General features: G+C 42.8%; 14 protein-coding genes and 1 non-coding gene across 15 annotated transcripts; 10 read left to right on the top strand and 5 right to left on the bottom strand.

Moving 5' to 3' along the window:
- Positions 1 to 754: 754 nt before the first annotated feature.
- On the top strand, positions 755 to 1636 carry TDEL0H04500 (putative short-chain dehydrogenase/reductase; the record flags this gene model as incomplete). Its single annotated transcript, XM_003683472.1, has 1 exon — positions 755 to 1636. The coding sequence occupies one exon, from the start codon at positions 755 to 757 to the stop codon at positions 1634 to 1636; it is 882 nt and encodes a 293-aa protein (XP_003683520.1).
- Positions 1637 to 1957: 321 nt separating this feature from the next.
- TDEL0H04490 (L-lactate dehydrogenase) lies at positions 1958 to 2905 on the top strand (the record flags this gene model as incomplete). Its single annotated transcript, XM_003683471.1, has 1 exon — positions 1958 to 2905. The coding sequence occupies one exon, from the start codon at positions 1958 to 1960 to the stop codon at positions 2903 to 2905; it is 948 nt and encodes a 315-aa protein (XP_003683519.1).
- A 253-nt stretch (positions 2906 to 3158) lies between these two features.
- TDEL0Htrna3V lies at positions 3159 to 3232 on the bottom strand. The gene has a single exon. It is a non-coding gene; the product is annotated as a tRNA-Val (tRNA).
- A 1630-nt stretch (positions 3233 to 4862) lies between these two features.
- On the top strand, positions 4863 to 6575 carry TDEL0H04480 (uncharacterized protein; the record flags this gene model as incomplete). Its single annotated transcript, XM_003683470.1, has 1 exon — positions 4863 to 6575. The coding sequence occupies one exon, from the start codon at positions 4863 to 4865 to the stop codon at positions 6573 to 6575; it is 1713 nt and encodes a 570-aa protein (XP_003683518.1).
- A 622-nt stretch (positions 6576 to 7197) lies between these two features.
- On the top strand, positions 7198 to 8577 carry GDH1 (glutamate dehydrogenase (NADP(+)) GDH1; the record flags this gene model as incomplete). The annotated part of the gene is made up of 1 exon (XM_003683469.1): positions 7198 to 8577. One exon carries the CDS (start codon positions 7198 to 7200, stop codon positions 8575 to 8577), a length of 1380 nt encoding a protein of 459 aa, XP_003683517.1.
- Positions 8578 to 9834: 1257 nt separating this feature from the next.
- TDEL0H04460 (2,3-butanediol dehydrogenase) lies at positions 9835 to 10983 on the top strand (the record flags this gene model as incomplete). The annotated part of the gene is made up of 1 exon (XM_003683468.1): positions 9835 to 10983. One exon carries the CDS (start codon positions 9835 to 9837, stop codon positions 10981 to 10983), a length of 1149 nt encoding a protein of 382 aa, XP_003683516.1.
- Positions 10984 to 11094: 111 nt separating this feature from the next.
- Positions 11095 to 12654, bottom strand: ALD4 (aldehyde dehydrogenase (NADP(+)) ALD4; the record flags this gene model as incomplete). The annotated part of the gene is made up of 1 exon (XM_003683467.1): positions 11095 to 12654. One exon carries the CDS (start codon positions 12652 to 12654, stop codon positions 11095 to 11097), a length of 1560 nt encoding a protein of 519 aa, XP_003683515.1.
- Positions 12655 to 13107: 453 nt separating this feature from the next.
- NUD1 (Nud1p) lies at positions 13108 to 15366 on the bottom strand (the record flags this gene model as incomplete). Its single annotated transcript, XM_003683466.1, has 1 exon — positions 13108 to 15366. One exon carries the CDS (start codon positions 15364 to 15366, stop codon positions 13108 to 13110), a length of 2259 nt encoding a protein of 752 aa, XP_003683514.1.
- Positions 15367 to 15718: 352 nt separating this feature from the next.
- NDD1 (Ndd1p) lies at positions 15719 to 17203 on the top strand (the record flags this gene model as incomplete). The annotated part of the gene is made up of 1 exon (XM_003683465.1): positions 15719 to 17203. One exon carries the CDS (start codon positions 15719 to 15721, stop codon positions 17201 to 17203), a length of 1485 nt encoding a protein of 494 aa, XP_003683513.1.
- A 342-nt stretch (positions 17204 to 17545) lies between these two features.
- On the top strand, positions 17546 to 20050 carry GPB1 (Gpb1p; the record flags this gene model as incomplete). The annotated part of the gene is made up of 1 exon (XM_003683464.1): positions 17546 to 20050. One exon carries the CDS (start codon positions 17546 to 17548, stop codon positions 20048 to 20050), a length of 2505 nt encoding a protein of 834 aa, XP_003683512.1.
- A 345-nt stretch (positions 20051 to 20395) lies between these two features.
- Positions 20396 to 22216, top strand: MRS6 (GTPase-activating protein MRS6; the record flags this gene model as incomplete). The annotated part of the gene is made up of 1 exon (XM_003683463.1): positions 20396 to 22216. The coding sequence occupies one exon, from the start codon at positions 20396 to 20398 to the stop codon at positions 22214 to 22216; it is 1821 nt and encodes a 606-aa protein (XP_003683511.1).
- A 449-nt stretch (positions 22217 to 22665) lies between these two features.
- Positions 22666 to 23094, top strand: RPS12 (40S ribosomal protein eS12; the record flags this gene model as incomplete). The annotated part of the gene is made up of 1 exon (XM_003683462.1): positions 22666 to 23094. One exon carries the CDS (start codon positions 22666 to 22668, stop codon positions 23092 to 23094), a length of 429 nt encoding a protein of 142 aa, XP_003683510.1.
- Positions 23095 to 23125: 31 nt separating this feature from the next.
- Positions 23126 to 24310, bottom strand: RAD17 (Rad17p; the record flags this gene model as incomplete). The annotated part of the gene is made up of 1 exon (XM_003683461.1): positions 23126 to 24310. One exon carries the CDS (start codon positions 24308 to 24310, stop codon positions 23126 to 23128), a length of 1185 nt encoding a protein of 394 aa, XP_003683509.1.
- A 118-nt stretch (positions 24311 to 24428) lies between these two features.
- Positions 24429 to 24860, top strand: PEX22 (ubiquitin-protein transferase activating protein PEX22; the record flags this gene model as incomplete). The annotated part of the gene is made up of 1 exon (XM_003683460.1): positions 24429 to 24860. The coding sequence occupies one exon, from the start codon at positions 24429 to 24431 to the stop codon at positions 24858 to 24860; it is 432 nt and encodes a 143-aa protein (XP_003683508.1).
- Position 24861: 1 nt separating this feature from the next.
- On the bottom strand, positions 24862 to 25455 carry SCP1 (Scp1p; the record flags this gene model as incomplete). The annotated part of the gene is made up of 1 exon (XM_003683459.1): positions 24862 to 25455. One exon carries the CDS (start codon positions 25453 to 25455, stop codon positions 24862 to 24864), a length of 594 nt encoding a protein of 197 aa, XP_003683507.1.
- Positions 25456 to 25469: the final 14 nt, after the last annotated feature.

Here is a 25469-nt window from a genome sequence, read left to right as displayed (position 1 = left end):
CCTCTAAACTTGGTTATGAGTAGTATTGATCATGGATTTGTTTTCCTGAATAGACTTCTTAGTTGATATAAGGAAAACAAAATTATTAGAGACGGCTCTGTATCTATACCCTCTTTAAGGTCCAGCATGTTATTATACTATCAAAAGACATTTTTATGGGTTAACTCACATATTGAAGCTTCGTACCAATTTTAATGACAAGGGGGCAGGGGTGCCTAGCATGGTCTTCACCTGAGAAACAAATACACTCGAGATTACTGAGGGAACTTTCTAAGGAATTTTGACCGTTCTGCTGGGTCTACGCGAAGCATTGAAAGGTCATACCAATTCGTCTGTTAAAGGCACAATTGCAGGAATAACGTCGCAGGAAAGAAGAGCTGTATCTTTAGTTCCAATGCCGCAAACCCGTGACTTTCTAAAAAAGACTTGCTGGGTCTTGAGGAGTTACATGGCAAATTAGATGACTTGATGGGGACACAGCAATAATGATGAGCAGCAGATAAAGATTGGGCTATTTGATGAAGTACGGAGACATAGTTAACTTCCTGCAACAACGAAGATACGAAGATTAGTCAGATGGTAAGCCCATTATGGGATGTGGCCCTTACAAATTTGTTTCGCGTAAATTATATACATGCGGCTGACAAAGCAGATAAAGGGATAGCACTGACTAAGCCATTGAAAACCAGTATATTTAAAAGAGATGACCCACGAAGCAACATGTGTGTATCGGGGTTCAAGATGAACAATAATAATGAAACAGGATACTAGTTTCAAATGGCAGCCGCCATCTATTGACAGCTTGAATTTGGCGTCTTTGAACGTTACAATTGTGGGTGGTACTGGTGGCCTGGGGCGTGCAATTGCCCTAGTGTTGGCTTCAAAGGGTGCACAAGTTACTGTGATTGGACGTACATTTCGGGACTCCGAGGTGAAGAACATTAATTTCATAGAGGCCGATATGACTTCTATCAAAGTGTCCAGGGAGGTTGCTGAGCGGCTCCCTGCGGACAATATCAACATACTGCTGTTTACTACCGGCATATTTGCTAGCAAGACAAAACAAGTGACACCAGAGGGGCTTGAACGAGATCTTGCCGTCAGCTACTTAAACAGATTGGCCATGATTGAGATATTAGCTCCCAAGATGAAGCGTTCAGAAAGTTCCTTGGGATTTGGGCCCAGAATTTTCTTGATGGGGTACCCAGGTGCTGGTGAATTGGGTACTATTGAAGACTTAAATCAGGATAAGAATTATGGTTTGATGAAGGCTCATATGAACACTGTGGCCGGTAATGAAGCTCTAGTACTTGTTGGTGCAAAGAGATATCCCCAACTGCGGTTCTTTGGATTAAACCCTGGTCTAGTAAGGACGAATATAAGAGACAACATGTTGGGACAAGGCTCTTGGAAGTCATACATTATTGAGGGGATCATTGGATTTTTCAACAAGACTCCTGAGCAGTATGCTAATACAATTGCACCTTTATTGGTCACTAACGAGATTGAAAAGCGTTCAGGAACTTCTTACAATGCGAATGGTCAGGCTATCACAACCTCGGATGGGATGACTTTAGCCTACGCCACTAGCTATGTGGAAGCTTCAGAGGAGTTGTTGAAGACGAAGGGCCTCTGAGCCATGATAGTTATGTAAGCTCTAAGTCATCGATGTAGTCACGGAAGTAATCACGACGTAGTCTCGAACTTCAAGTACACGTGCACCGAACTGTTATCAGCACCCTTTAGGATCTTTTGCAGACTATCCCTTGCGTGATAAAACTTGACGCTGATGAACTGGGGCGGAATGTTGGAATAATCATCATCCGTTCCGCATCAAGATAGTTGTACTTTAAGGGGCGGGTGCTCAGCTTTGTGTTACGACAAGGTATAAAAGGAGCGATAATGCTAGCTAATGCTCAATTAACACACTATTTTGTAGCTAATTTGAATACCATCGATGTCATCGCACACATGCGCTAAAGTTGCCATTATTGGTGCCGGTCAGGTCGGATCCACTACAGCTTACACTTTACTTTTAAGCAATTTAGTTGCCGAAGTTGTTTTAATAGATGTTGACAAGAGAAAGGTCGAAGGTCAATTCATGGACCTGAACCATGCAGCTCCATTGACAAAGGAATCAAGATTTAGTGCGGGAGACTATGAAAGCTGTGCTGGGGCCGCAGTCGTAATTGTAACGGGTGGAGCTAATCAAAAACCGGGGCAAACGAGGATGGAGCTGGCTGCCAGAAATGTCAAGATAATGCAAGAGATTATCCCCAAGATAGTCAAGTACGCTCCTAATGCAATTTTACTCATCGCCACAAACCCAGTCGATGTGTTGACATACGCCAGTTATAAGCTTTCTGGGTTCCCAGCCAGTAAAGTCATCGGTTCTGGTACTGTTCTCGACTCTGCTCGCTTGCAGCATAATCTGAGTAAGCATTTCAACTTGTCATCTGAAAGCGTAAATGCTTTTATCATTGGAGAGCATGGGGACTCCGGTGTACCGGTTTGGTCGCTTGCTGAAATTGCTGGTATGAAAGTAGAGGACTATTGCAAACAGTCGAAGAGAGAGTTTGATCCTAAAATTTTGATAGGAATGTATGAAGAAACTCGTGATGCGGCAGCCTATATTATTGAGCGCAAAGGTTACACTAATTTTGGAATTGCCGCTGGATTGGCTAGAATTGTGAGGGCCATCCTGAGAGACGAGGGAGCTCTGCTGACCGTGTCTACTGTGAATGAGCATTATGGTATGAAGGACCTCTCCTTAAGTGTTCCGACACGGGTGGACAGAAACGGGGCTCAACATGTCGTCGATCTTTTACTGGATGACAAGGAGTTGAAATTGATCAAAGAGTCTGGACATAAGATCAAATCAGCTTGTGATGAGCTAGGCATTTAGACGGTATTATTGCTGAAGCCTCATTTGTAACTTCTAACAAATATGTATTCATTCAGGTATCTTGTGGCTGGGAACAAGCAGCTAATATGCAAAAGAAGGTTAATCCAAGTTTTCATTTGGCGTAGTAATATAACGACTCGAAGTTCGACGACTCGAAGTTCGACGACTCGATGGGCTTTCTTAAACAACGCATCTAAGTGTGTATCGACATCTTCAAGTTAGGAACAAAAGCCTTTTTGTTCCGAGCAAAAAATGATTTCGCCCAGGATCGAACTGGGGACGTTCTGCGTGTTAAGCAGATGCCATAACCAACTAGACCACGAAACCTTGTACTTTGCTATTTTCAGCTAGCAAGATAAGTATTCTATTTCAGTTTAAAACTCAGAATCCAAGTAAGCTTCGAAGGCTTCCTCAAGAAGAGCTAAAGGGCATGTTGTATAGGAGTAAGATTGACACGGTATGCTCTCTATGCCTAGCGATCATTTTGCACTGAGGGAGAGATATGAACAAGACTGAGGTATAATCCCATAATCGACAACCAATAAATATGATATCGCCTATCAATTCACACAGGCACATTTGCCTCGACTCCGAGCCTCCCGACTAACTGCTTCGAAAAAGGTTAAACAACTATGCATGGAATTAACTCAAAACGCAGGATGTGAGGAATATAAAAGATCAGAAACCCTTTTTCACCAGCTAAATACCTCAATCTTAGCGAATAAAAACGGGGTCTGCTATTTGCATCAAAGTACAGCGTCAGGCGAAAGTTGTTGACGAGAACTTTTCAGTCTATGCGCAATCAAGTGGCTCAACAATTCAATATATTATAGTCAGATTGGTATAAGTCTCCTATTGATCCTGATTCACGAGAAATTGATCTAATTGTCTTGGAAGGCAAGGGAAGGAATACCTCACAGTGTCATTCAAACAAGTGATTTTGGTAAAAATAATGAATGAAATTGAATTTTAAGGCACAAAACACGGAACGCAGTCATAGACAGTTTCCTCAGCGTCTGAACCTATAATACCCCTCAATACCAATCATCCATTCAGTCATTCCTCTAGTTTTCCATCTAGCATGCAGAAGGATCAGGCATTCTTCAGGAGATGCAAATCTAGTTCCTTTGGTCAAAGAACAATAACAACTCAAGTTTTACACAGTAATCACAAGTGGTTGCTTAACTTGTCACGTGATTTATTGGTTCTTTATTTGATGTAGCAGTTAAAATCTACCCACTATTTCGATGCCAAGAATCCATGCCTACTGTTGATCATCTGGAGACTAATGGCCCCTTAGTTCGCGCCCCACGGATCAATTAGAGTATGAGTATCACCACATCATTGAATTGCCCTGGAAATCATGAATATGTACCCAAACGTCCCATCAAGACAATAACCCCACCGCTGCAACACCCCAGTAGGCAACAGCGTTGGAAAGCGACAATATACCGAGGTACCAGCCATCGTTGAACTCTTGGCGGCCAAGAATTTGTCCTAATTTCTCCGCTTACTTCCCCCACCATAGCCGTGATAGTCATGCCAAGACGCGGGGCAACTTCTGTTTTTTTCCTTGAAAATTTTTCCGTGGCTTGAAAAGGCAGCCAAGAAAATGCAGGTTTTTCCATTTCTCCGGGCCTGCGGGGCTTACACAGCGGCTGGATCAATTTTGACTCCGCAGTTTTTCCGTAGGCTGTAACTTATTCCTTTGAGTTTTTCCCCCTTGTGGGGCGGGGGACGCGTCTGGAAAATAACGGTAACACTTGTCCCGACAAATGCATCGCTAAGAAAGAACTAAGAGCTGTCAACCATTATTCATAGTTGTTGAAGATCAAGAATGAAATCATATAAAAGCCTGATGATATTTGGATAGAGAGAAGTACGATTTGTGATTATTATTCTTTTCTCTTGTAAAAAGACCAGTATTCCAAACACAGAAAATCAGTTTACTTTAATCATGTCAAACAATAAAGACGTATTTCTCGAAACCGAGAAATACTCTTCAAGCGCCTCTCATATCGAGATGGAGCACATTTCAACGAAGGATGTTTACGAAGATCCAACCCAGGCCAAGTTCGATCTCGAGAACGATATTGGCAATAAGACTTCTGATCTGTTGAACAAAAGTTTCAACATGCAGGAAGAAGTAGCCGCCTTGGATCAATTGGGCTCTTCTTACAAAAAGAAGCAATCTTTTTGGGGAAAATTGAAATCGGTAGAATTCGAAGTCGATTTTGAAAACAAGAATCGTATGGTTATCATGTTGGGTGCCTTTGCTGCTTTCGCAGGTATCCTTTCTGGTATTGACCAATCTATTATTTCTGGTGCATCCATTGGTATGAACAAGATGCTTCACTTGACGAAGCATCAAGCATCGTTGGTCTCTTCGTTGATGCCCTGGGTGCTGGTTGGTGGGTCCATTCTATTGACTCCTCTTAGTGAAACTTTTGGTCGTAAGAAGGCGTTGGTCATGTCCTGTATCTTCTACACTGTTGGAGCAATTGTCTGTGCTGCCGCTGGTAATCACCATGAAATGTATGCCGGTAGATTCTTAATCGGTGTTGGTGTTGGTATTGAAGGTGGTGGTATCGGTGTTTACATTGCCGAGTCCGTGCCATCTTCAGTCAGAGGTAGTCTGGTTTCCTTGTATCAGTTTAACATTGCTCTTGGTGAGCTTTTTGGTTACATCGTCGGTGTTATCTTTTTCGATGTCAAAGGTGGGTGGAGATACATGGTTGGTTCTTCGCTAGTCTTCTCTACAATCTTACTAATTGGTCTTCTATTTTTGCCTGAGTCACCTCGTTGGTTGATGCACAAGGGTCGTGTTGGAGAATCATGGAACGTTTGGAAGAGATTAAGAGATGTAACAGATGACAACAATACTGTTGAATTCTTAGAGTTGAGACAAGCAGCAGAAAAAGATAGAGACCTACGCGCCAACGAATCGAGATTCCAATCCTTGTTTGACTTATTCCTCGTCCCTCGTAATCGTCGTGCTTTAATCTTCTCCAGTACCATGATCGGTTTGGGTCAATTGACTGGTATTAACGCTATCATGTACTACATGTCCACACTGATGCAACAAATCGGTTTTGATGACAAACAGTCAGTTGCTATGTCAATGGTTGGTGGTGCAGCTCTACTATTGGGTACTATTCCAGCCATTCTATGGATGGATAGATTCGGTAGACGTACATGGGCCATGACTATCGTTATTTTCGCCGTTGGGCTGGTTCTTGTTGGTGTGGGTTACAGAATTAACATTAACACCAACTTAGCCGCTGCTGAAGGTGTCTATCTAACCGGTTTGATCCTATACAATATCGCATTCGGTTCCTACGCTGCTTTAACTTGGGTCCTACCATCCGAATCCTTCTCCCTAGGAACAAGATCCATCGGTATGACTGTTGCTTCGGTTCTATTATACACTTTTGCATTCACCGTGACTTACAACTTTGAGAAAATGCAAGACGCGATGACGTACACCGGTCTAACTCTAGGTTTCTACGGTGGTATCGCTTTGGTTATCGGTATCCCATACCAACTGCTATGTATGCCAGAAACCAAGAACAGAACGCTGGAAGAAATTGATGACATTTTTGCCCAGCCAACAAGAGAGATTATCAAGACTAATATTGCTTACTTGAAAAAGGGTAAGTTGAGTTACTAGAACATTTAGAGATAGATATGATATAATGAATTTGACGCCTTAACTTTATTTAATACTAGGCAAATTTGCCTATATTCCCCCATATTTCAGTATATCAGTATATCATCACAATAGGCCCTGCCGCCCATCGGAAAAGCCTCGCAAAAAGATTCCCCGAGCGAGGATGCAATTTTTCCGGCGAAAGGCCACAACAAAACAAGAAACGACTTAACTTAGAAAATGCGCCCCATTGATTTTCCTGTTAGGGACGAAAATTTGCGACGGCCAATCAAATGAGAAAAGGCGCTTCTTATCTATTGGACGGCCCTTCCAGAAAGTAAAGCCATCCAATAGCAGTTTAACTGAGCATCAAGAAGTGCTTTATCAGTGATTTTATAACTGGCTTGTCATTAGGTGATCTGCGTGAGAACAGGCTTTGAGCGAAAAGTTGTATGTGAAACGTAATGCAGAAAGTTGGGTGCTCGTCGAGAGGCTAGAATAGCTCTTTACTTTTGGATTGCCAAGTATATAAGCACAAAGACATACCGATTGAAACTTGTCAAGTAAGAAGTGAATCTTTTTGTTTGTTTTCATTTGATCGGCTCAACCTCAGTGGCTAATCTAAATTTAATATTTTTCAAGGATGTCTGCCTACCCATACGAACCAGAATTTCAACAAGCTCACGATGAGATTATCTCTTCTTTGAGAGACTCCACTCTATTCCAAAATAAGCCTGAATACGAAAAGGTTTTGCCAATTGTTGCTGTTCCTGAGAGAATCATTCAATTCAGAGTCGCATGGGAAAACGACCAAGGTAAGCAAGAAGTCGCTACCGGTTACAGAGTTCAATACAACTCTGCTAAGGGTCCATACAAGGGTGGTCTACGTTTCCACCCAACTGTCAACCTTTCTATCTTGAAATTTTTGGGTTTCGAACAAATTTTCAAGAATGCTTTGACCGGTTTGGATATGGGTGGTGCCAAGGGTGGTCTATGTGTTGACTTGAAGGGTAGATCCAACAACGAAATCAGAAGAATCTGTTACTCCTTCATGAGAGAACTAAGCAGACACATCGGTCAGGATACCGATGTTCCAGCTGGTGACATCGGTGTCGGTGGCCGTGAAGTCGGTTACTTATTCGGTGCTTACAGATCTTTCAGAAACTCTTGGGAAGGTGTCTTGACCGGTAAGGGTCTAAACTGGGGTGGTTCTTTGATCAGACCAGAAGCTACTGGTTACGGTGTTATCTACTTCGCCCAAGCCATGATTGACTTTGCTACCAAGGGTAAGGAATCTTTCGAAGGTAAGCGTGTTGCCATCTCTGGTAGTGGTAATGTTGCTCAATACGCCGCTCTGAAGGTCATTGAATTGGGTGGTAAGGTTGTCTCCTTGTCTGACTCTAAGGGTTGTATCATTTCTGAAACTGGTATCACTTCTGAACAAGTTGCTGCTATCGCAGATGCTAAGATCCATTTCAAGAGCTTGGAACAAATTGTCGGTGAATTCTCCGCTTTCGCTGAAAACAAGGTTCAATACATTGCTGGCGCTCGTCCATGGACCCACGCTGGTAAGGTCGACATTGCTCTTCCATGTGCTACTCAGAACGAGGTCTCTGGTGACGAAGCAAAGGCACTGGTTGCCGCTGGCGTTAAGTTCGTTGCTGAAGGTTCCAACATGGGTTGTACCCCAGAGGCTATCCACACTTTCGAAGCTAACCGTTTGACCGCTTCTAGCAACGACACTGTCTGGTACGTTGGTGGTAAGGCCAGTAACTTGGGTGGTGTCTTGGTTTCCGGTTTGGAAATGGCTCAAAACTCTCAAAGAATGACCTGGACTAGAGAGGCCGTTGACCAAGAACTAAAGAGAGGTATGATCAACTGTTTCAACGACTGTATCTCTGCTGCTCAAACTTACAGCAACGAGACAAACAAGCAAACTTTGCCATCTTTGGTCAAGGGTGCTAACCTTGCCTCTTTCATCAAGGTCGCTGACGCTATGTTCGACCAAGGTGATGTCTACTAAACATACCATATATAAGGCAAGCACCCTTGTCGTGTACATAAAACGAAAATTCATGCATAGAATAATTTAACTGGGAATATAGCGCAACTTATGTTTATTGTGCTTTTTCTATAGATTCAATCGTAAGTGCGCTTTGAAAGGCAGCTAACTAGTTACTAAACTTGAAACAGATAATTGCTCACTAAAACCACTATTGGCGTTAAAAAGTTACACAGCAGGATTGAGCAGTTGAGCAGTTATCCTGGCCTCTGTTGATTTCTCGCTTGTTCTCTTATCCTTTTCTGACGGCTATGAACCCAATCATTCAAGATGTGTTTCGTGCGGTAATCATGGTGCTTGCACTTCGACGATACATGTTATTGCCATTGTTTTGTCATACAAGAAAATAACCCAATGATTTTAGTAGAAATCTTAATGTAACCTTCGAGGTTATTTGCACCTTTCGTTGTTTTAACACCCTTCTTATATTAAAAGCACGAATGCTCGCATCAAATTGAATCTGTCTCGCTCGGTTAGATTAATAGATTTCCGTGATTGAGTAGATGACAAAAGGAATTTACAGTCATATATGCAAAATGGGTACTGTTTCCAGAGACAGCTACAGGCAAGGACCAAGCAGTAGTCCCTGCTAGCGCAAGGGCCTAACCAGTAGCTCTTCGCGCTTCGATCGTTGATCCCTTGAGCACAGCCCAATGTGGCAAGTGGGCAAGCATCTTCCCAAATGATGGAAAAATCCAGAAAGAATACTTTCAACCAACGAGAAGATAGAATAGACTTGAGGTCACCATCATTCTGCAAGGCTGCGTGGTACCGCACTTATCGCTTCGAACTAATTGGGGCATTGTGTCCCAGAGAGTCACCGACGATTCTCATTCAACTTGTCTCAGATGCGTTGTAAACTTCAACACCGACAAGCTTTTTCACAAGTCCGCGGCTATAGAATTATGTTAAGAAGCTCGCACTTTACTTTCCGATCATCAAATTTTCGAACTTGGCTTCTCGGCGTCGTTTAGATGCCGTTTCTCAGTGGGCTGCCTGTGGGGGGCTTCTATGGGTCAATAAGGGACAACAGCTGATGACTCGAGCCAGCTAACTACATGTTTCCATATCAAATTTTAAGTTCAGTTTAATTGGATAGTTAATATCTTTGATGGAGCCACGAAAAAAAAGATTACTTAAGGGCCCAATATTTTCATGTCAGAATTTTAATTTATCAGTCCTCTTTCAGTTGACCATCGAACTTGAATTGTAAACAGAATGAGAGCTTTAGCTTACTTTAAGAAGGGCGATATCCACTTCGCGGATGATCTACCGGAACCAACAATTAATAGCGATGAGGAAGTCTTAATCGAGGTCTCATGGGCAGGTATCTGTGGAACTGACCTACATGAGTACTCTGATGGACCAATCTTTATGCCGCAAGATGGCGGATCGCATCCGTTATCAGGTAAGAAATTACCTCAACCCATGGGACACGAGATGTCCGGTATCGTATCGAAGATTGGTTCCAAGGTCACCAAGGTGAAAGTTGGTGATCATGTTGTCGTTGAAGCCGGCTGTTCTTGCATGGACGTCAAGCGTTGGAAGGAATCCCCTCTCAAAGGTGGTAAGACTTGTTCCGCATGTGAAAAAGGTTTGGTGAACATCTGTGCACACGCTTGTTTCACTGGTCTTGGTACTAGTGGTGGTGGTTTCGCCGAAAGATTGACTGTCTCTCAAGACCACTGTATTCCTATTCCAAAGGATCTACCATTGGATGTTGCTGCCTTGGTGGAACCTTTGTCAGTCACTTGGCATGCCGCTAAGGTCGCTGGTTTCCAAAAAGGTCAAACCGCATGTGTTCTTGGTGCTGGTCCAATTGGTCTAGCCACCATCCTAACTCTCAAGGGCCTCGGTGCAAGCAAGATTGTTGTTTCCGAATTGGCCCAGATCAGAAGAGATATGGCCGCCTCAATGGGTGTTGAAGTCTTCAACCCTGCTGAACACAAGGATGCTATTGCTGAACTTCGTAAGATCCCAGAAGGAGCCACTGGTTTCGACGCAGCTTTTGATTGTTCCGGTGTGAAAGCCACTTTCAACACTGCTCTTCATGTCACTACTTTCAGAGGTGTTTCTGTTAACATCGCCATTTGGGGGAACAAACCAATTGATTATTACCCAATGGATATCACTTTGCAAGAGAAGAGATTGACTGGGTCTATCGGTTACACAGTGCAAGATTTCAAAGAAGTCGTCGAAGCAATTCATACCGGTGAGATTCCAATTGATGATTGTAGACAAATGATTACCGGTAAGCAGAAATTGGAAGATGGTTGGGAGAAAGGTTTTGTAGAATTGATGAACCATAAGGAGACTAATGTCAAGATCCTGCTGACTCCAAACAACCACAATGAGCTTAGCACCTAAATAAACCGAGATATTTTGAATAAGTAGAATCTATTCATTTCCATAAATATTCTAAACTACTCTGTAAATTTTTATTGAATATTATTTTCATCAATCGTCTTTTTAATATCATTAAACCAATTTGGCACGAACGGCTTTAACTTGGGTATAGTTTTCCAATGTTTCAGCACCCATTTCACGGCCAAGACCAGAAGCGTTGAAGCCACCAAATGGAACAGAGTGATGGAAATCGTTGTAAGTGTTGATCCAGACAGTACCAGCCTTCAATCTGTCAGCCACCTTCAAGGCGGTGTTGATGTTCAAAGTATGAATACCAGCAGCCAAACCGTACTCAGAGTCGTTAGCCATCTCGACAACTTCATCTAGAGACTTAAATTTGGTAACGGTCACCACTGGGCCAAAGATTTCTTCCTTAACAATTCTCATATCTTCTTTAACATCACCGAAGACAGTAGGCTTAACAAAGTAACCCTTGTCACCAATTCTTTCACCACCAGTGATCAAAGTAGCACCCTCATCCTTACCAATTTCAACGTAACTCAAGATCTTGTTCAACTGGTTTTGAGAAGTTTGAGCACCTTGGAAGGTGTTTTCATCAAATGGATCACCAACTTTAACAGCTTCAGATGCAACCTTAAATTGTTTGATCAATTCATCGTAAGCAGATTGTTCAACGTAGACTCTGGAGCCTGCACAGCAAACTTCACCAGAGTTATAATAGATACCTAGTATGATATTTTCAACAGCGTGCTTAACGTCAGCATCGGCAAAAACAATGTTTGGGGATTTACCACCTAGTTCCAAAGTAGCTTTCTTCAAGGAAGCAGCAGCAGTTTGGTAAATGTGCTTACCAGTGGCAGTGGAACCAGTGAATGCAATTTTTTTAACCTTAGGGTGAGTACTGATAGCCTCACCGACAATCTTACCGAACCCAGAAACAATGTTAACGACACCGGGTGGGATACCGGCCTGTGGGATATATTTAGAAACGTACAATGCAGACAAAGGAGTAGATTCAGCAGTCTTTAGAACAACAGTGTTACCAGTAACCAAAGCAGGAGCGATTTTCCAAGCCCACATCAACAATGGGAAATTCCAAGGAATAATTTGACCACAAACACCTAAAGGTTCTCTCTTGGTATAGGAGAAATGAGTACTTCCAGTGTCAATCATCCTACCATCAATCTTGTCAGCAAAACCAGCTGCAGATTTCAAGTAGTTAATAACCAATTCGACATCACCTTTTGCAGAACTGATAGCTTTACCGTTATCCAAAGTCTCGATCGATGCAATCACATCTTTATCCTTCTCTATTAGTTGGGCCAATTTGTACAAAGCATTTCCCCTTTGCAATGGGTCAATATTAGACCAAGAGCCGTTATTGAAAGCCACATCAGCCGCATTGACAGCATCTGCAACATCATCTTCTCTACCCTCGTACACGTGACAGATTTCTTCTTCAGTGGAAGGGTTAATGACTTCGAAGGTCTTCTTTTGTTTAGAAGGAACAAATCTATTATTAATGAATAAACCAGTAGGTTGTTCGTATTCTAGCCCATTAGGCAATTTGATAGGGATACTCATGGGCAAATGAGAGAAAAATCTCAATTGAATCCTCCCCACTTGGGAGGTAGCAGATCCTCTAGCGACTAGCGCTGATCTAGCAAACATAATTTTCTAAGAATTAGTGTGTTTCTGATACACTGAGAAAGTATTTTGATCGAGGATTACAATTAGTCGACCACTTGGCTTATATACAACGATTAGCAGCGTGAAGAAGTGACGCCGCTTACTCATGCTAGAACCAATTTCCAACTGAAATCCAGGAATTCATCCCTTGGCTGACTAGCCCCTCTTTCATGTCTCCCTTCTCGGCTTGATAACAAAGAAAGGAAGAGCCGTCATTAGCCCCTCTTTCAGGTTAAGAAGCGAGGTGGAAGCGAAGAGTCGCGTCCCCGCAAAATAAAATAATTTTCGGGCTTCCACATGATTGAAAGCGAGGTGTGTTTAAAGTCCGTTTTTGTGGCAGGGCCGTCTTTGTGGTTGAGAGGAAGGGGTGGGTACGCACCCTTTTTTTGTTGGGTTTGATTCCGGTTCAAAGGCCTACTAAATCCATTAAATCCGCTAAACTAACAGTTCTTTAAGTCGGGGACACGCCATACGGCTAACTTCGACTAGCTGTTGTTGTTTTGATCCTCGCTTTGTTGAACATATGGGATTGTTCTTTAGATTCAGTCTTACTAGACATAGCGTTGGAAGCGCTTCGATCAACTTGTAGCAACTTTCCAATTGGTTGTTCGAAATGTCGAGTTCTTGTAAGCACGGTATTAGTGCTCCTAAATCCGAAGGTAGATCTTTCAGACCTTGGATCTTTGTAATCGCGAGTCTTCTTAGCGCATTCGGTAGGATTTGCCATGGTAGTAGTTTTTCTGTTGTTCCGTTTGTTAGAACCAGTTCTTCCAGGCTTCGCGGCATGGAACGCCATTGTGCGAGCTGTGGAAAACAGTCCGTTCTTAGTATGCGCAGTCGGCGGTAAGGAAGTTGATTTTGACCTATGCGTGTTAATGCGCCCTGTGTGTTGGTTATAGTTAGCGTCTTTAAATTGTGATTGGTGATTTCGTTGGGCTCTATAAGTTCTGCTATGGGATTTTCGTCGAGTTTAAGTACTCGTAAATTTGGTAAACACCGGACGTTCTTGACTGATGTTATGTTGTTGTTGCTGAGATTCAGTTCTTCGATGGTGGTCCATCCGGCTTCGCTTTCTTGACTGTATTTGATTAATTGGGCAAAGTCTATTATCCCGGAGATCTTGTTATGCGATAGGTTTAGTTTGAGGACTCTGGAGGGTCCCAGATTTCCGTCCAGAGACTTGAGTTTGTTGTGCGATAAATCCACTTCTCGAAGGTGGGTACAGTTGGCAAGTAGGCCGAGATTGTGGCCGATAGAATTGTGTGAGAGGTCAACGGTTTCCAAGTGCGGTAGTCCGTCTAGGTTGAAGTACGAGGTCGATAACTGGTTGTTTCGACATGTAAGTCGTATGGTTCCTGGCGGTATTCCTTGTAAACCTCTTAAATTGTTGTCATTCAGGTTGCAATCGATTACTCTTGGTAAAATCTCGCCCAAGCCCATGACTTGGTTCAAATTGGCTCCTTGTAAATTAATACTCGATAACTGTTTCCAATCCACCTTACGAGGTGCTATAACGTCTGTTAGGACCGCAATCAACTCTCTTTTATTTTGTTGAAAAGAAGTTTCTACTTGAGACGCGGTTGTTATGTTGCCGATCATATTCTGTGTTGTGTTACCAACTGATTTCATATTCTTCCTCATCGTATGGCCTCTTAATAAGAATTGTGGATTAATTTGTGGTGCATCCAATGGTGTATCATCTTCTACCTCGTCTCTTTCTTCTGAAAATTCGTCGTCAATGGGTAAAGGTGGCTGGTTTCTAGCTACTCTAGTAGTCGCTGAAGTCGCGATGAATCTCCCGCTTTCACTCCTTCGCTGGTCCTCTGATATGGTAGAATCGCCATTGTCGATCGTTCGACTGCTCGAAATATCCTGATTCTTAGTTGGAGGCTTGTACCATACACCGTTGACATTATCGAACACAAGTCCCATCTCTTCAGGTGTTATTAACTTTATCCCATCGATGGCTGGCTTCTCGGGGTAAACCCCAAAATTTGGTGATAAAGAAGAAGGCGTTTCACCAAGGTATGATGAAGTCCCATCTGAATCTCTTGCGGTAGGCTCATCTTTTGGTTTATCCTGATGGAAGTCGTAGTTTGATTTTTGAACTTTTAGGATGTTATCAAACACCCCACGAGCTTCTAGCGCCGGGTCCACATCCTCATCTTCTTCATCTAGACTTCTTTCGCTCGCTGCCACAGAGTTTGTATCACTATTTCTTAAAAAACGTCTTCTTTCATGGTGATCATGTCTCTTGAAAGTATTGGTAGGAATACCCGAGATATCATTCAAAGATGCAGTGAGGATCAGCTCAGATTCAGGGTCTCTGTACGATTCCTGCTTTGAGCTATTCGCGGCTTGGTTATTCTGCAAGTATTGTTTGAACTGCGGTGGTTCCAAATTTTCCTTCACTGCAATCGACCCGGTAGCCCCGTTAGTGTCTCCCTTGGCGGGTGATTTCGACCGCTGTTGAACGGTACCATAGTTCATAGACCAGTCACCCAGCCTCTTGATATAGCTCTTAGACTCAGAATCACCAAGGTACGATAAAAATTTCGAATCTGGGAACTCATTATTGAGTAAATACTGCTTCAAATGGTTCTTCTCACCATCGGAATTCCTCTGCGGCGCAGGACTACTTATATGGAAACTTTGCAAGCCTTCAGCCAAATCCTTAGAGGGAGAATGCTCCATAACACTCCTATCCAGTTCGATTGACAGTTCTTTAACCCACTCTGAGGGTTCATTCTTTGTGAAATTTCATTAAATGTAAACAAACAATTGTTAAGTCTCAATCACCCGGCTTTCAAGGCCTTTTTTTCTTTGAGATCCTTTCAATGCGAAAAGTTCGTGTTTGTTTTCAGTTCAAAAACTTGAGAATCAACGGGGTAAACACAGACTAACACAGAGTAACGAAGGATACCTAGCTGGCCGATATATCTCTTATCACTGGTTTACGTTGCTGTTATTTGAAATTCGCTAGACTATTTTACCTATAGCAGGTTTACGAGGGTATTTTAGGTGTACTGAAGAGATAAGTTACTAAATGGCTCCATCACCTCCACCACCGAGCTTGCCCGAGGAAAGTGGGCTGGCTCCTGGATTGGGAGTTCAAAGTGTGACAATGGACCAGGAGTCTGATGCGAATTTCTTCAAAGTAATATCTGAGAATTTAAAATACGCTTTTCATAGTCCATTGCCTAATACACAGTTTCCTACTCCGTACTCTTCCAATCAATTGCAAATGTCTCAGAATGCAAACCAGGGAATACAGCAGACTGGTGGTGAACACTCTTCATCGTTGATCGAGAACAGCATGTTGCCCGGGATGTCCGGTGCGGGGAATTTGCCATCTGGTGAACCTTTGAACGATTTTAATATGCAACCTTCTTCGGTATTACAGAATGGTAATACGTTCCCCAATGAGTTTCTATTGGCTTCGCCTGAACAGTTCAAAGAATTTCTCTTAGAATCCCCAGCGGGTTTTAGTTTCTTGCACAAAACACCTGCGAAGACTCCACTACGGTTCGTTAGTGGGAAGACAGATGAGAATAATGGTAACTTATTTGGAAATCCAAGGGTCAGTTCACAGACCCCTTTGCGAAGTATTGATTTGAATCTCATGTTCAACTCGAACCAGATGGCAGCGGCTTCCTCGTCGCCTTCAAAGCGCGTAGCATTATCGCTAACACCTTATGGAAGAAAGGTGCTTAACGATATCCGGACGCCTTATTCCAAGAATTTAGCATCTTCCAATAGTGCCCTAGCAGATTTCCAGAGGGCTAGAAAAGATTTCAATAAAATGCATAGTTCTCCTCCCACTGCAAAAAAAATGATGAAAACACCACAATCTAAGTTACAGGTCAGGGCAGGTACGGGGTCGTGCTCTGGCACAACAAAGCTCTCTAAGGAAAATTTGCATCTGTATAGTGGCATACAAGGTACTGAAAACGGTGATCTTTGTGGTTCATCTCCAACAACCATTCAATTAAACTCCTCTATAACCAAATCCACAACGCGATTAAATGCTTCTACAATACCCGTTTTGACAAGAGAAATATCCGAGTCTAATGTGGACGAACGATTATTTAAAGAAGACGTCGAAAGCTTACAGTTATCTCCGACGCCGAAATGCAACACACTGTCCTCAATTGATACACTGCGGATTCCTGAATTACCCAAGATGGGTTCTTTCAAGAGCGAGACCCCTTCGATGCCACTCAAAAATACAACCACCAAGAAGAGCAAGACATCAAATTCTACATCATATACAAATAGGACTGGGAAAGTGAAAAAATCCACTAAAAAACAACCAAAATTTCAAATCATAGTAGCAAACGCCCAAAAATTTAACGTACCGACAAGTCAAAAGAATTCAAAGAAAGTAACCAGTCTCAAGCGATCACAATCTCTATTAGCTGAGGCTCCAACAACCTGGACTGGGAACAGCAGCACTGCTTCCAGTACAAGAACAACGGAAAATGATACAAGAAGGGGCAAACGGTCGAATTCTCTCGCAGAGAAGAGATGATCGCAAGGGTTTCGATGATACATACTACGGAAAAATGGACTATGGACTATATATGCAGTTTTTAACAACAGTTATCGACGACAGTTCTCGAGTTACGAGGTCGCAATCAGCGTCTTCGGTCATGTGACATTAGTTTTTTCTTCTTCAAATCTCACGGCCCGTTCCGTCGACGAATTTTTGGTTGTTCTTTTCTATCAGAGAGGAGAGGTGATTTGCATGGAGTAGGGCATGTCCCTGTCGCTTTTGAATGGCGAGTTCAGCCAAGCAGCCACCGATTTCTAGTCTGATCTCTACAAGAATTAAGAAGTTATCCAATCTGATCCTGAGGTGTGACTTTTGGCTATGAGCAGTCCCCAATTCTCGTTCAAGGTTCCCTCGAATATAGATGCGGAGCTTTTAAAAGATCAGAATGTTTCCCCATGGGATCATGAGTTCGAGCATCCAACTACTAAGGATGCTAATACGAAAGAGACTTTTACCAAGTACGAACCAATTCCTTATGCTTCCAATTATATGTCTCTTCTAACACCTCCAGCAAGTGAGGCTGAACAGCGTAGGCTTCGATTGGAAAATGAGATGTGGCTGAAGAAGTACTACCTATCAAAAAAACTGACCAGCCATGCCACTCTAAGACACGGAAGTGTAACGAGTACTTCAGACACATCAGTAACTCATAGCGAAAGATCTAAATCCGGTACTTTTTTGAACAGATTTTTGGATGATACGGATGGGATAGCCGATGTATTTGAAATTCGTCTAACTCATGAAGCGTTGAACAGTGATGCCCGTAATGAAGAAAAGAAGAAATCAGGCACGTTTGGATCCCTAGCGGCTAGGCCATACTATGATCATTACCAAAGACTCCGTACCATGGATATCAGAGATAGAACTATCCTCAAACGACATACTTTGTGGATGCCAATTGTGGGAAAAGATTTTGCTTCACTTCGAAGATCACATAACAGAGGAGTTGAGGTAGCTTGCCCATTGTTCGTGGACGGTACAAGTTATATACCCAAGGAGTACGATACGTATGGTGGTTGCACAATAATATCATCGGTGTTTTCTGAACACAAACTTCCAGCATTTGCTTATCACTGCGCTATAGATGTTAATGATGATGTATTTATCATGGGTGGGCTAGTGGCCTGTTACAAATATGATGAAGAGGCACCCAATCTACAAGATTTTCAGGTTGACGGAGTGGGGAATCTGCCGCCACCTTTACTACCGAAGATTATAAATAACCCTTCTATGATTAGTAACGCCCGCCTATACGTCATGTCGGTGGCCTCTTCGCACGTAATCAGACCGAAACTTTCAGGAAATGTACCCCCGCCATTGTTGTGTATGAAAGCGTCAAAGCTTACAGAGAGACATATTTTCTATTATGGTGGATTTGAAATAAAGACCGAGACCTTTCTCGACGATAAAGGAATATATCATTTGAAGAAAAGAGCATTTGTGAACAGTACAGGTTACATTTTAGATACGGTAAGCTACAGGTTTTCAAAAGTTGAGTTAGTTGCTCAACCTTACAAGTTTGTTACTTATCCGACCTTGGCTGCTAGATTTGGCCACATGCAAATGTCAGTTTTGACAAATAAAGGCAGCTCGTATCATGGTAGTAATGCAAAAAATTATGGCTATAATGAATCCACAGAAACGGATACTTCTTCGACAGGAGAACAGTCGGCGCTAAATTCACCTGCAATGTCATTTTATTCTTCATCGAAAAATTGTAATACTACTCATGGATCCGCCGTTTACACAATTATTATATTCGGTGGTTACCGACAAACAGGAGATGACAATTATGAGGCAATGAACGATCTCTGGAAGATTGAAGTACCGGTTATCTCAAGAGGCAAACGAGGCTACTATAAGTTCGCAGATACTGCCACAGCCAGCATAATCCCCAAGAACGAAAACACTGATCCGTGGCCCAGCGCGAGAGCCTTCTTTGGTTACTCTCGTGCTGGCTCGGGATTGCTCGCCAGAACATCCACCTACGATGGAATGCTGGATAGGCTCTACGAAAACTTCAGCATCAATCTCACATCTGCGGCAAATGTGTCCAAGACCAAGCCTATCTTTCCAAACATCCCGCATGCTCGCAAGGAACCTTTAAGCCCTAGGCAAAGTACGCCGAAGGAAACTCGATCAAACAGCAGTTCATCAACAAACTTCCGTGTGGGCTCGCCGTTACAGAATTCTTCGCCAGTACAATGGAAAAGGCAACCCCCGGAAGGAGATCTTTTTGTCATCCATGGTGGTTCAGATAATACAAAGGTACTTGGCGATATGTGGTGGTTTGATTTAGATACAGAAAGTTGGACTGAAGTGACTACTTATGGTAAGGACCAGGAGAGGGGAATGACGCCGATAAAAGTTTGCATCGTCGGACAGTCAATGGTTACTGTTGGTGATATAAATGTAAGTCTGGGTGGCCTCAATCAGGAAGAAATCGATCGGCTTTATCTAGGTAAAGACGAACCAAAGGACATCGCAAGACATCAACAGCAGATCGGAAATGATTTTTTGACCATTTTCGATCTGAACACTCAATGTTTGCAAGGTCACAATGTCAAGAGGATTGGAGAAGGCAAGGATAGTCGTCTAGTGCTTGCTGACGACGAGTCGAACAACAGCGGTTTTAACGATGGTTCCTACCATGGTCTCAACGTTACAGGTTTGGTTACTTCATTTGGATGCCAAGTACTGCACACTAATGGTACATTAACGCTGGTGGGAGGCCTCGTTGCCAAGAGACTAGAACTAGACTGTATAGGTTTCAGAGGAGCAGTACTGGAGAGTGTTTTGCCATCCATCAGCTTGGCGAGCTAATTTTCGTCGAGGCTTTGTACAGCATACGGTTCTAGCAACTGTCATCGGTTATGTTAACGGAAGCTAATTAATTAATGGGAAAAATTTTTACACGACGCGACTAACTTAAAAAAAAAATAGTCAACCATATCAACCTCAACAAGTTTATTAGGACGGTGAAAGGATCATAATAGCAGAGAGGAAGGTTCAAAGCGTCGTTAAGTAGGTATTGAACCTTGTAATTGTGGTTGAACACCGACTTATCGTGGAAAGAACCGTTGAAAAAGGCTTAGTGGCTCCCATTTGCTAGAAGAAAAGTTTTCACCCTAAAGTTTCCTCTGACAGATATTGAAAGTAACTTGGAAGATGCTTAGTCCGGAACGACGTCCTTCAATGGCTGAGCGTAGACCAACTATGTTTAGCAGTCAAAGTCATATAGTTGTCCCACACCTGGCTGGTATCGAGGACCCGTTGCCGGATAGCACTCCTGAAAAGGTGGATGTGCTTATCGTCGGTACGGGGATGGTAGAGAGTGTTTTAGCTGCAGCCTTGTCGTGGCAGGGCTCAAACGTTTTACATGTGGACAAGAATGACTATTATGGTGATACATCGGCTACACTGACGGTGGACCAAGCTAAAAGGTGGGTTAAACAAGTCAACGAAGGAGCTTATCCTCAATGTTATTCCAATGCCAAGCTGTATGTCTCGACGAGTATTGCAAACGGCAAGGGGAAGTACGCTTCGAGAGATTTTGGTTTAGATCTCGCACCCAGAATTTTATTTGCTAAGTCTGACTTGTTATCCATTCTTGTCAAGTCTAGAGTGCATCAATACTTGGAGTTTCAGTCACTGTCGAGCTTCCACACCTACGAGAATGACTCCTTTGAGAAGTTAACGAACACCAAGCAAGAAATATTTACAGACCAGAACCTGCCGCTTATGACTAAACGCAACTTGATGAAATTTATCAAGTTTGTTCTCAACTGGGAAGATCAGCCGGAGGTATGGAAGGCTTACTCAGAGAGGCCAATAACTGAAATACTGGTGGATAAATTTAAGCTTGAGAAGCCTCAAGTTTTTGAGCTTATGTTTTCGATAGGTTTGTGCTACAACATGAATACCAAGACACCGGAGGCTTTGCAAAGGATCCGCCGTTATCTAAGCAGTTTCGACGTGTATGGTCCCTTCTCGGTGTTATATTCCAAATATGGTGGTCCGGGAGAGCTATCACAAGGGTTCTGCAGATCTGCAGCTGTTGGTGGTGCGACGTATAAACTAAACGAGTCATTGACGTCTTATGACCCAAGCACTAGGGTTGCCTATTTCAGCGACGGTTCAAAGGTCTCCGTTTCCGAAAAAGTCGTATTATCACCCACTCAGGCACCAAGTTATAACCAGAACATCCCCAAGCAAGAGTACGAAATTCACAGGTTGACGTGTATTGTGGAGAAGTCATGCGAGGAGTGGTTCAGTGAAGGTGAGTCTGCAGCGGTTGTCGTCTTCCCTCCTGGGTCCTTAAAGTCAGGCAACCAAGTAGTGGTTCAGGCTTTCATCCTTGGACAGGGTAGTGAAACCTGCCCTCAGGGAACAAGTATATGGTATTTGTCCACCACAGAGCAAGGACCACGTGCAGAGATGGATCTTGATGCCGCACTGGAGGCTATGGAGGCAAGTATACTGAGAGAATCTTCGTCTGACCTGGAGAACGATGAGTCGATTCTACAAATAGGCCCCAACGGAGAAGCAATGATCAATTCTGTGAGGCTGGGCCAATCATTCAAAGAATACATCCCAAGGGAGAATATCCAATACCTGTTCAAACTTTACTACACTCAGTATACATCCACTCCACCTTTTGCGGTTGTTGAACCATCCTTTTTCGAAATGAACAACAACCCATCCAAACAAATGGTTCCTGGGGCTAGCGATAACGGTGTTTTATATACTGCCATGCCATCCGCCGAGATATCGTACGATGAAGTGGTCACTGCTGCCAGAATACTGTATGAAAAAATTGTGGGCAGCGATGACGATTTCTTCGACCTGGATTTTGAAGACGATGACGATGTGCCAATCAGCAAGGAGGACTACGAGAACGCCATAGAAGATGACGATGAAGATCAAGACATAAATATGGGAGTAGGTAGACATGGGTCAACCGAATGCGTTGGCGAAATGGAGATATGACGGGAACATAAAGAAACATGAGAACGAAAATAATACAATACAAATCGTGTTCAGCGTATCTAAGCGAAAAAAATAGAACTGTGTATTAAGTAAATGAGTTTAATCGTTTCCTCGGGAGGAAACAGTATTCTACATATCTATAGGTGAACTTGTGGTTAATTGAGTTCGATTTTGTTTGACTGTTTTTAACACTCGTACATCTCATTCTTTACTTTATCACCTTTACACCAAAGCGGATTTGTAAATCCATTGAAAGGAATTTTGAAAAACTCGTCGTTTTGAAAGACGCTCTACCAAGCTGGGCTGAACAACCGTTCGTCAGTGGATGTTGAAAAATAAAGCTATGTGATGAGTAGCCTGAAGGGTTATTGCCTGGTATTTCTTGGATCTAAACATCGGTACGGAGCAGTTTATATATTTAACTGTCGAAGAAGTCCCACTAGTCAATAATGTCTGACGTTGAAGAAGTTGTCGAAATTCAAGAAGAAGTCGTTGAGCAAACCGCTGAAGTCACCATCGAGGATGCTTTGAAGGTTGTTCTAAGAACCGCTTTGGTTCACGACGGTTTGGCTAGAGGTTTGAGAGAATCTGCCAAGGCTTTGACCAAGGGTCAAGCTCAATTGGTTGTGTTGGTTAGCTCTGTCACCGAGGACAACATCATCAAGTTAGTCGAAGGTTTGGCTAACGACCCAGAGAACAAGGTTCCATTGATCAAGGTTGCTGACGCCAAGCAATTGGGTGAATGGGCCGGTTTGGGTAAGGCTGACCGTGAAGGTAACGTCAGAAAGGTTGTCGGTGCATCCGTCGTCGTTGTTACCAACTGGGGTGCTGAGACCGATGAGCGTGCTATGATCTTGGAACACTTCTCTCAACAATAAGCAAATGACTATTTGTAGCATCTTTATAAATTTACATAATATGAGGAATGCAATTTGTCTTTCTATTAAAAAAAAGTGGTAACTCGTTAGTTGAAGATGGTGACTTATTCTTCCCATTGGATTCTTGCATGTCAACATGTGATGCCATGTCACTATCACTCGTAGGCTGTCGTATATCTACATCCTCTCTAGGACGCTTCCTACTGGTCCTCTTAGGTTCTCCCAACTCATTAGTCTCCATGAGGCTCTCTAATTCTCTCGCAGATGCCTCGTCGTAATGATCTTTCTCAATTAAATTCACTTCTACCACAATTCCGGGATAATCTCTAGGAAGTTGCACCTGCCTGTTACCAAAGCTCCTGGAGCGATTTGCCATGGCTCTTGTATCGGTTACAATGACATCTCCCGTTTGACTGAGAATGTTTACACTGAGATTTCCATAAGAATCCATTCTGAATAGGACTTTACTTGCTATTCTAACGCTCATACGAATCTTGTCGAACAAATTGAAATCGAAGTTTGCCACAACAGGCTTCCCATGCACTAGAGTTTCGTAATCGGTACCGTATACTTCCAATTTCTCTAATATCGATTTGGTACTTGGTAATTTGATCTTGGATAAACCTAAGCCTGATCTTGAGACAATGGCAAATGTATGATCTCCATCTTCATCACTTTTAACATACAGATAGCATTCTTTACATCCAGTTTCCTTTAAATCGCACATTGCTGCATAGAGAACATCACCCTTGATGATACATTCGAATTTGACTTTATCCCTGTCCAATTCAAGTCCCTTCTCATCGATACCATGCGTAACATATGTGGAATATTCTGCCCGTTCGGATATCGTAGAGTCTTCAAATATAAGTAAAAAGGGCGATCCATATCCATCATACGACATGGTGCATTCCACAACGTCATCAATGTTTCGATTCGCTACACTGAAGCTATCAAGCAGGTGATTAATCTTGACACAGACTTTGGTTTGCTCATCTGTTGGTCCCTCGTAGGTGTAGGACATGAAAAGCTCCCTTGATAGGAATAGTTGGATTCGCATTACATGGTTGAGCTCTCTGACGAACGATAGTCCATCAGCATCGATGAATATGACTATCTCCTCTTTCGTACCAAACGGCGTGAGGCAGCTGAGTGCTGTAGTAATATGGTCCAAGTGAACTGTTGAGGCGGCAAATATCGTACCATTACCTCTCATCTCTGATTTGCATCTTTTATGATCGTCGACTTCGGTTTATTAATGTTACGCGTTCAAGAGAGGCATAAGTAGTAGGGGTCGCGTTAAAAGTTAACCATACAAAAGATTAAATAAAGCGATGAGGCAAACTAGGAAAAGTCAGGTTGGTAGATGGATAGCTATCGTTGGTACCGTGAGCGCCATCGCTATCGCAGCTGGGGCAGCTATCCACTACTTATCGGGTCCGCCAGTATCAGATAACAAGGACTCATCGAAGAGAAAGTCAAGGTGTGTAGTTATTACAGATTCTGTTGCTGCTTCGAAAGAGTTCAATTGGGATGATTTCTTGACTAGGGACATCGTCCTGCTAGTCGCTCCAGGCATTCACTTTTCTCAAGAAAGCTTCAAAGTAATTCATTGTGACACTATGGTTGGATTATGGTCTTGCGTAAGGCATCTAAAGAAAGATCAATTACTTTTGGAGCAGAGCGAGATCAATGAATCCATACCGGTCGATATACCCAGATACACGAAGGAAATCCTGAACATTTCCTGTTTGCAAGACGACTGAGCTACTGAATATTTCTCCTTTGACCAAACACAATTCCTTCGGATTTCTGTGAAGCACCTCCCATGTAGCCATATTCAGTTGTGCTCCATCCGGTCTGTAAATGCTTTGGTTTTTGTTTTACTGGAGGGCGTGGTCTCTTTGTGGCCAATTGAGGACCTATGACCGGAAAAAGATCAGGATGTTTCTTATTGGCGTATCGTGAGACCGATTTCAAAGTTTGGTAGACAATCGCAGGATCTTTCTCTTCGAATAAATCAACTGTTTGGAACAATTCGTCCTCTGGGACCCCATACGATCTGGCAAAAGTCAAGAACTGGGAAATTTGCTCCATTTGCACAAAAGGCATCTTGGACTCCTTCCACTTGATAAAGCCACTGGTTTCATCAGCAGCCTTTAGTTTGTTTGCCACTTTACATAAAGTCACACCACTTTTCAAACTTTCAATCAACGATTCCCTGGGTTGTTCCTCGTTGAGCACTGATACAAAGATCCAGCTCTTAATATCATCAATTGCATCCTGTGAGAATTTTGTATCTCTAAGTAGTTTCAAATCTTCATCGAGAGAGGTGACATCTGCTTTTTTATCGTAGCTCATCTTGATGGGCTTGT

Source organism: Torulaspora delbrueckii, chromosome 8 (genome assembly GCF_000243375.1).
Source record: "Torulaspora delbrueckii CBS 1146 chromosome 8, complete genome".
In the NCBI taxonomy this organism is placed as follows: Eukaryota; Fungi; Ascomycota; class Saccharomycetes; order Saccharomycetales; family Saccharomycetaceae; genus Torulaspora; species Torulaspora delbrueckii.
This window is presented reverse-complemented; position numbering and strand designations above follow the sequence as displayed.